At 33.2% G+C, this 10,701-nt stretch overlaps 1 protein-coding gene across 1 annotated transcript; it reads right to left on the reverse strand.

The window, feature by feature from the left end:
- Positions 1 to 8,966: 8,966 nt before the first annotated feature.
- LOC121127874 (WD repeat-containing protein 89-like) lies at positions 8,967 to 10,466 on the reverse strand. Its single transcript, XM_040723440.2, is given in 4 exon segments — positions 8,967 to 9,288; positions 9,291 to 10,026; positions 10,028 to 10,087; positions 10,164 to 10,466. Coding segments are annotated over 4 exon segments (1,200 nt in total). The 5' UTR covers positions 10,332 to 10,466; the 3' UTR covers positions 8,967 to 9,052.
- Between the last annotated feature and the right edge of the window lie 235 nt (positions 10,467 to 10,701).

Genomic DNA, 10,701 nt, shown 5'->3' on the forward strand with positions numbered 1-10,701 from the left:
ACTCCTACGAGAAGAAACTAGAAAGCCGGGAAACTCAATACAACAACAAGTACTTATAAAAAATGTAGTAATACCTTTCATTTTTCTTCAGGCCGTGATTTCCCCTTTCTGAAAATGATTCAGATTAAATATTAATCATGGATTTTAAATATTCATTACGGTTGTTCTGAAAAACAGAATTCGTGACACTTGAAGATCTTCTTGGATTACGTTTGAGAAAGAGAGATCTGTACAAAATATGATTTGCATTAGTGGGAAAACATTCCTATCTGGGGGGAATTAACGAATATCTACTCGAGTGGGACCAATGTCCCCGAACATTATATAAAATGTCATCATATCCAAAAACAGTTAGTCTTAATTAATCGAAACACCTTTTCTAAAACAAGAATCCAAATCTATATTAACGAAGCAAAGTCTGTCTGTATCTACAAGATGTACAAGCTATCTATGGCGCAAAATGCCTTTTCTTAAACATCATTTTCTCTCTAACCAGTTTTCACATAAAATAATAAAACCAGATATTAAAGCTTCATAGATTTTGACTTATTTTTTTCTATAAAGTTACATACCCCCACAATTAAAGTATCCATAATAGGCCAAAAGCCGTGAACAGGCCTTCCCCACTTGGTCCTTTGGGAAATCCTGGTAGTAATAAGGTAGTCTTTTAGTTCATGAAAATGAGACAATTGCATTTTAATCCCAACTTTTCGAATGCAATATGATCTTTAAAGCACTCTGGAACAGAAAAATCTATCGAAGTTCAGTAGCATAACTTTAAAATTAAAACTTCGGAATCCTTTTACAAATAGAGAATGCTGTTAAAAAATGTCATTTTGAAATGGCTCTAGAGATAAAAAAAAAAAGGCCCTTTGAAGACTAAAACTTTCCAAACATATTTTTTTTTATTAAAATAAAAGAAAAGATGGAATGAACAGGTCAACCTAAAAATTGGATACTCTAGTATACACACAAAAATATAAACTTAATTTTAGGAGTAGGGGAACTGTATATTCTTGTCTTTTTCGGAGTGCTTAAAAGATCATTTTGCGTCCAAAAAGTTGGGCTAAAATTGAATTTTATTTTGTCAACCCCACCACTGCTTTTACTCCATTTGTAGTATGCGCACGCCCTTGAGCCTTCACTTAAAAGTTTCTGGTATAATGCGTTGTAATTTTTTTAGTCAGAATACTCTTTTTTGAGAATTGTTTCAAAGCTTTATTTTGTACTGACTTTAATATCGATTATGTTTTGATGAAATAGAAAGATTGTACTGGATTTTTTCAATCAGCATGTCTCTACCCTTCAAAAGATGGTATTAAAGGTTGCCATAGAGACTAAAAAGTATTTCAAAGACTTGCAAATTCCAACAAGAATGCTTTTCACCGATAGTGCAACCACCTAGTTTAAAAAAATAGTATAGCCGTTGTAAAAAAATCTAAGAAAAGAGTTAATTTGCCCTTTTAATCTATTAATGAGCATCTCTTTTAAGCATCTCCTGCAACAAACCATATATTCTCAATACAAGAATCAATAGTTATTGATTATTTAATTGTAATATACTCAGAATAATCTCCCAGATCCATCATTAACATTTTAAATGCTAAATATAACTATATTTAAATCTAAAAATATGAATTTAATATTAATAAGCTTTATGAAATAATCTGGTAAAAAATATTTTTTATATGGTAATGAGTTATTTTACTTAGAAAGAAAAGCACCTTATAGGTCGTCTTACGGGCAAACGGGTTTAACGGGCAAAGTAGAACTATTCCTTATTACCCTATGAGCCTTTCTTTAAAAGCTATTTCGTTTTTTGTCGAATAAAAATAATTACTATAGCTGTAGTAAAAAATATCGATCGAAGAAAAATAATAATGCATTTCAATCAATTAATGAGCATTTCTTAATATTTATTAATTTCTTATAATATATGTATCATTACAATATTTATTTTTTTGCAAGTACAAAAAAATCTTGGTAGATTTTTGTACCAACTGCTGGGTAAGAAAAACAGTTTTTGTCAAAACATGCAACCACTCATAGTCTATGACGTCACTATTACTAAAATTCTCAATTTAATGTATCGTACCGTCTGCTGGGCAAGAAAAACAGATTTTGAGAAAACCCGCCAACCACTCATGCACTATGACGTCAATATAAAAAGCGCGGTGGAAGTCAAACATCAGTTGTACACGCGTTATGGTATAAGTTTGTATTTCTATTAAACCCGCTATAAACTATTTTTTGTTCTGAATAACTTTTCTCATTTTCTTCGTATTTTTCGATTTGGCAATTTTCAGACAGATATAAAAGATGGACTTCTCATCTGGACTATTTTTTTTCATTCAAAAATTATGTATAGAATCGGTCAAGGCGGAATTTATAATGAATAAAAATAAATAATTTAGTAAAAATGCAACGTAGAGTGTATTTTTAAATATATATGGGAAAAAAACAATACCAAACCTAAATGTCAATATCTTTAAAATAGTAATAGCTTTTAATATTTTATCTACTAACAAATCATAAAATTTTAATAGTAGAATCAAGAAACATAACAAAACAAAATCTTGACTAATACAAAGAATCTTTATACAAAGTATTTTCTTCTTCTATTCATAGAATATTTATTAAATCAAAAAGATAATTGAATTAAAATAATTGTCTTTATTAATTATTATTCTGATAATGATTTTTTTTTCCTAAACATGATTTATTTCAAATATTTTGAAATACTGGAAACATGTTGCAGTATGTTCTAATATGACAATAAAAACATATAGACACGACCAAATACTAATAAAATATTTAAGACCGAAGCTTAATTGTATTTAAAATGTCAATATAGTTTTTTTAAATATTTATATCGCACCCGTCATCCTTGGAGCTGGATGCCTGCATAGCGCAGATGGAGAATTGAATTTTGACGATCATTGCCTCATGATATACTTGGTCATTGGAAACTAGGTTAAAAACGTCCGTTCTGTTCAATAAGTCTCCGAAGCGTTCCTTTAACAGATCTGTAAGAGGGGCCACATATAGTTAGTCAGAGGTTTTCATCTGATCTTTCACCCTGGGGTGATGATAAGGGGGTAGGAGATTAGTCCCAAAAATTATCAACACTCTTATATAATTACATATATGAATAGTTTTATTTATTATATTTTTAAGTGTATCTAAAAGTAAGCTGACTTTTCAAATTTTGCAGGAAAGGGACATTTGTTATGCTCGATTTTTTTTATTTTAGTACACTCGCCACGAACATATATTTACTGCTTCAGCTATATAATATGTTTAGTTTGTTTGTAAAACGCATAAAAGTTAAAAGAATTGTATGTTTTTGGCGATTTTTTGCTATTGAAAAACATGGATCAAAGAATTTGTATTAAATTTTGTGTCAAGAATGAAATAAAGTGCTCCAAAACACTAGAAATGTTGACAGTTGTACACGTTGAAACTGTGATCAGTAAAAAAATGTTTAGAAGTGATACAAACTCTTCCAAGGGGGTAGGGAAGATGCCAATCACGAGCCTCACTCTGGACGCCCAAGTACGTCAACAACAGGTGAAAACCGTCGAACCACTATCGAAGAAGTTACGGGGATATTGAGGTATAGGTTGGGACGTGCCATAAAATGCTTTTGAACGTTTTGGGCATGAGACGTGTATTAGCAAAGTTGTTTCTGAAACTGTTTAATTTTGAGAAAAATAATTGTCAAGATTTTTTGGCCAACGACAACACTACAATCATTTCTCATCCACCATATTCACTGAATTTGCCCCCATTTGACTTTTTCTTGTTTTAAAACTGAAGAGACCTATAAAAGGACGAAGAAATGAAAAAATTAAGGAGATAAAGACTGCATGGCTGGAAGAGCTCAAGGCTATTCCGAAAAGTGCTTGAAGGATTAAATAAATTGTTGGCACAAGTGTATTATATCTGAGGGGGATTATTTTTGTGTTTCTTTGTTCTTAAGCTATATCCAGTGATGAAAATCCTGTGTATAATGGGCATGGTAAAAACCCAAAAACCAACATGGTAACCCTGTCAATTTAAAGAATATTTTGAGAGATATTAACTACAATCAGCTGTAACAAGGGAGGAGTGGGAGAATGAAATAAACAAGGATATGGGCAAGAATTACTCCGATGTCGATGCTCAATTCTACACTGAGTCTAACAAGGACTTATAATTATTACTCTATAAAAAATCCTCAGGGTTACGCTCCATCTTTTATGAGCAAACACAAATATTTAATCAGATTTTGTATATAATTGAATCTATTTAGGAAAGATTATTCACTACTCAAGAATTAAAGGATAATGGCAACAGAGAAGGAAAAGAAAATTCATTCTTTAGATGACCAATTCCAAAAACACGGGCCAGCTAAAAAATTCACAGGGGTTATTTCATTGACTATAGCAAGGAATGGAATTTTTGGAGGAGCGCAATTTGAAGGCGAGAGTGAGACATATGACGCTACTGAATTAAAACAATTTTTAACATTAACTGCCTATTATATGATTTTGAGGCGATAAAATGAATTACTGTTATAATAAGAGAACCTTCTACATTTAAAATATCCTTAGTACCATGAAAATATTATAGTTATTTTTAAATAAATATATGTTTATCTTATTATGTAATTTTAAAGCAGTTTACTCCAAACATAAGCGATAATTCTTTTTTAGAGGGCAATGTTAGTGCCAGGGGGATTTAAGGTGTATAACGTATGTCTGAGAAAGCGGGAGCGGCTTTTTGTAGTTAAAACATGAATAGGATTTTTTATTTTCCAACGTTGCTGTCATTATTATTTAATCTTTGAAGACAGAACAAGTAAGTATAAAGTAACAACAATAATGTGCGTGTGCACATGACCGACAGGCACCTTGTTGGACTCCGAGGAACATTCAGGATCGGCATCAGTCATTACTGCCCATGTATTTACTCTTGACCGGTAATTTCATTCCCACTTTAATATTTAATGACGTCATACTGTCAAAAGCAGTACGTAGTACTTAAGTAGGTAGGAAGACCTAGGCAGTCGGCACTTGAGACGACTGATGACTTGTGATGGATGGGACATGCATATGAAGGATTTATGGGGTTTTTGGAGTAGAAATGACGTCATCATAAGTCTTTAATAGTGAGTAGGAATGGAATCCTGATCCCTGGATATTTTTCAGACCTGGGTAAGTATAACTAAATGACGTCATTGCTGTTCCCTGCCGTCGTCTATCATTACTACAACTCCCTCACATCAATTTCATTATCCTTTCTTCTCTTCTCACTCTTCAAATCTACGTAAATGATATGGAAGTTTCCTCGGGCCCTCAGGCTCTTCTCCAGGATCTCTTAAACTCACCTACTTTAAGTTCGTCTCTGGATTGAAACTGTATGACCTCACTACATATCCATTTTTAAAGTGGGAATGAAATGTCCAGGAATGAATTTATGGGAATGAAATGACCTAGCAACGTATTTACTAAATACTGACTAGGATATGCTGTTTTTTTCCTTCCTCTCACGGCTGCTTGCAGCTGATGTAATTAAACGTCATGGCAGCTAAGCTGCTCTCCTCCGAAACTGCTTTCATTTTCTTTTATTCTTACATTCCGGCAGGACATATTACATACCCCATTGACAATGATCTATTAAAGAAGTATCAAAAACTCTTTTTCACATTGTTAATAGATATTCTCTGTTTTTTTCTACAACAATCCTTTTATTGTAAAAATGTTGAAATAACTTAAACTTCTAGTGCCCTCACAATAATTTGCCGGACTGGGTGTCCTACTGCAGTGTTTCTTAAAAGTGTTCTAGGGATAGTTTATTGTTCAGCCAGCTCCCGATATAAGAATTAACTAAAAAAAATAGGAGATGCTGGCGAGGGAATGCCCTTGAAAAAAGATCGAATATTGTCTCAAAGCTATTGTGCCCGCTCAATCATAAATTTAGGACATTTATAAACCAGATGAAGTGGTTCTTAATCTTTTAAACCAGACCCACCACATAGTGGGCTAACTGTATGGAGCAATAGGTAATAGAAACTCCAATTGCAAAATGAAATCCAAGTATTTGATCTAATTTAAATTTTCGCTGCATTATTTTCAACCCATTCTCTCATAACGTTGCCCAGGAGCAACACTTCAGAGAATAGTCTCTAATATCAAAAAAGTGTCCAAAAAAAGGATGACCTGCGAGAATTATCGGGTTAAAATCTGTTTAGGGATAAATATTCATGCATTTTAGTATCGGAAATGATCTGTTTTACGATTGTTTTAACTTTCAATCATTTCAGTTTCAATAATCTTTGCATAATTCTGTCTAGGAAATTCCAGGTAAATTATTTATTACTGGAATAATAATAAAAAATGTGTTTTTATGAAATGAAATCCTGTATAGTATTCTTAATTTGTCATAAATGCATTTCGAACTTTATTTATATATATACATTCTAATATTGTGTTGATTTAAAAAAAAGTTGAAATCAGAGTTATATAAAATCGTGACCAGTAGTTTAATTTCCTAAAAAATTAATCCCCAGACATTTCATTTCCACTTTAAGAGGGATATTTAGTGACGTCATACGGTTTATGTTTTTAAATTAGTTAGTAGTTTTTATGTAGGGCTGGGCAGTGGGCAGACGGCAATGGGGACGAGCGATGACTAGTGATAGATGGCAGACGGATATGAATGATTTATTGTGCTTATGGATGGGAAATGACGTCATCATGAGTCTTTATTAGTGATTAGAAATTGAATCGTGATCCATGTATATTATTCATACCTTGGGAAATAGAAGTAAATCCCGTCAATACTCCTCCTTTTCAATCGTTCCTAGTCTTTCTCATCAATCCACAATAATCAATTTCAACATCCCCTTTTCTCTTCTCTTCCTCTTCTCATAATTCAAATCTACGTAAACAAGAGACAAGTTGCACGGTCTCCTCACTCCTTTCTCCAGGATCACTTACTCTCTATTGATTTAAGTTCATCTCTGGATTGAATCTTAAAACAATGGAGACGGGGATCATCATCATTCATAAGATTTCCAGCCCCGACTCCCCAACCCACCCTCTATTGTCCTACACAAAACCTACTCACTAGCTTAGAAACATAACCGTATAACGTCACAAAATATTTATCTTCAAAGTGGGAATGGAATGGCGGGGTGATGAATTTTACAGGGAGTGAAATTATCTACCACGACATAAAATATAACATACCAATATGCTAAAAAAAGACAACCAAAATCAACATGTTAATCTTGACAATTTGAAGAATTTTTGGGAGACGAGCCGCTAAGCTGTCATGACGTTTCATTAAATTAGCGACGAGCAGCTATTAGATGAAGAAAATAAACACAAATCCCACTCCGTATCAAGAAAAAACATAAACATGAATTACTCCGATGAGGATTCCAATCATATTCAGAGTCAGACAAGAACTTAAACTTATATTTACCCGACCATTCTTCAGTATTACTCTTGATTGGCCATGAGCACACGCCCTATTTATTACTTTATCCTTCCAAAAAAAAAAAACCACGTATATTCGGGTTGCAACTACAAAAAGTCATATTATCTACAACTCTAGTCATTATCATCAGCTGCATTTTTTTTATTCGAAAAAGAGCTGGAGGGGGAAGAATCATATGACAAATTCGTCAAATATTTACTAGACGATTCACAGGTTGGGAACTCCTGTCATCCAAAGCTGTAATACATAAATGAGTCGAGTCCAGACTTAAAGTATACCTGTAGATGTAAAAATAGCAGGAATCCCGGCGAGCGGATATTATTTGGGTTTTGTGACCTATTAAACATTTACGTTGTTATTCATTCTCAAAGTTGTAAAAAATATGCCGTGTTAGTAGGTTAAAATAAACACCTGAAAATTGATATTGTAACCTTGATAATTGAAATATTATTTCGGAGGAGAGAAGCTTAACTTCCATTATAATTAAATACGCCCTCATCCATTATGGAGCCTTTTTTATTACTGATGTTCAAGCTTTTTATATTCCAAAGAAATATGCATATTATATGTATTCCCTTTATGACATTGCAAGTACACTTAAATTTGAGCTGCCAGTGTATAAATTATGTAAGTGAAAAATTAAGGGTGGCAAGGAGTTTTTCAGGGGTTGCAGTTGCTACCCCTTTTAACCGTCCTTAGCACGGGATCCTTATGTTCTGTTTGGCTCAAAATATATAGAAGTGATTCACATTTTAATAGCTCCGAGCTATTAACACTCCTAACGAGGAAGAAATGCTCGGCTTCTCCATGAATTAGGGTCCAAATTTTTTGATTCATAGCTATATATATAATTGTACAATGTACATATTATTTGGATTATTTTTTATCTAACATGCAATATTATTTCTTCCTTAAATCGATCGATCATATACATGATATGTATATTCTAATTTTCTCGATCCTTGGAACAACTCAGTCTTTGTTCTTATAATTATAGAATCTAATAATTGTAATCCATCAGCAGTGACATTATGAACAGTAACCTAAAAAAACTTTCAATTAATGAATCTCATATGTCATTCATTATAAATAAATCCCATAATTTTAACAAAAACCTTGACAATATTTACTTTTACCAGAAGTCGACATCAATCATCGACACTACAAGATATTATGATATGGTTACACAACAATTCCAATGTCATTCGATGCCTTATGCGTAACGTAATGTTATCTTATCAATATTAAGTGATATACACTATTATACAAAGTGATGTGATCAATCCCAATCTACACCAATATAAAATTTTAATCTACTTCAAGACAATGATGTCTAAGCCTCAATACCACTTATTGGAATCACGATTCGAGCATATCTTCCTGGAATTATTTGAGACATAATTATATGTTTTCGAGGCTATTTGAGCAAAAGCCCAATCTCAAGAACCACAACACTAGTAACTCAAATGGTATGCCTATTATACATGTGAATTAATTTAATTACTCAATTAAATATATTTAGTTCACAATGGAATGCATATATTATGTATACATATAAAATGTATTAGTACGGCTTGAATTTACGAGAAGACTTTGAAAAGCCAGACTTTTTAGCTGAGACAGCATCATTATCACAAGAATTATTTTCTCCTTTATCGGCAGTACTCCACTTAGCTATTATTCCACTCTCATTCCCAGTAACAATATCTCCCGTACTCTCGTTCATTATACTACATCTAACCAACTCATTTCGAATTTTAGAGGATTTGAGATCTGAATAAGGCTTTAGCTTTGACTTTTTGGATAAAATACTCGAAGACAAGAGTTATTTGGACATCTACTACCACATAGAAAAAACAAGGGCTTATCAAGGCTAGGATGCACATCAACAACGTAAGCCGATTCAACAGAGCTCCTTCTTAGTCCTAAATTAGTAATTTGATCACGTTTAAAAATTTGTGCTGGGCATGAGTCAGACACTCGCCAAAGGTATACATCTTCCGTATGAGTTATAATGGCTAGACTGTCTTCTGATTCTTTATTGAACCATTTTATTTTTTGAACGGATGACTCTGTGTTGGTTGCTTCAATAAGTGCCTCATCCTCTGTGGGTTGACTTATATCATAGACGTTGACCACTCCATCAACTGAACCGGATGCAAGTTTATTCGGATCGGATGTGTGATACTTTAATGTTGTTATATCATCAATGTGAGTGTTCCAATAGCCACCGAGACGTTCTTCAGAGCGACTGTCCCAAAAGAGTAAAAAAGACTCTCCTCTCACTTGCTCAGTCCCTGCAGTTAAGAATCTTTCAGAGGCATTCACAGAAAAAGACGTTAGTGGCTTATGACACCCTCCAGGATTTTTAGCAGAGGAATCGTAAAACCGTTTGACGGGGCCTTGAGATCCTCCGATTCTCAAATCCCAAAGCTTTACTTCCATGTCCATGGAGCTTGTGTAAAATAAGTTGGGCTCTGTAGGACTAAATTGGAGGCCTGTGATGGAGTCTTCATGGACTTTAAATGACTCTTTTTTTGACCAAATCAGAGGTATAGAGACTCACATTTCCGTTGCTGAGAGCTCCAGCAATTGTGTCCTGTTAAGTTAACATAAAAAAATGATTATTTATATCTGAGGTAGAATATAACTGAAAAATGAATTACACTACTTACTTTTGAGGCATTATAATCTAATAAAAGGACATATGTGCTATCAAGACCAACAGAGACGTGTTTGTCCAAGAGATATTTTGTCGAGAAAACCTCAGACACATCTTTTTGAAAAATATCTGAGTCGGTGTTTGTTTCCAACTTGAGTCCGCTTAAGTCTGACATACCCATGGCGTCAATTTTGAATCAGAGTGATTTAATCAGCCTTTGTGCAATGAAATGGCTCTTCATATATAATTTAATTTAGTCAAATAAATATTATAAAATTTAAAATACAAAAACACATGGAAACGTGATGTTTACGTCAACAATCGTAGTATTATGATGACGTCATCAAAAAAATCCACAAATACAAGAAAGAAAATACATCATTAGAATCTCCAAACCTTTAACCTATAGTAAAGAAAATGCAATGCCATCATTGTATTCTTAAGACACAATTAAAATTATACTGGGATATAATGAAGAGGGCGAAGCACGGAGATTGAAATCACACAACCTCGTTTTTGCTGAGGGGAAACCTTCAATAAATCAATCTTTG

Source organism: Lepeophtheirus salmonis, chromosome 13 (genome assembly GCF_016086655.4).
Source record: "Lepeophtheirus salmonis chromosome 13, UVic_Lsal_1.4, whole genome shotgun sequence".
In the NCBI taxonomy this organism is placed as follows: domain Eukaryota; kingdom Metazoa; phylum Arthropoda; class Copepoda; order Siphonostomatoida; family Caligidae; genus Lepeophtheirus; species Lepeophtheirus salmonis.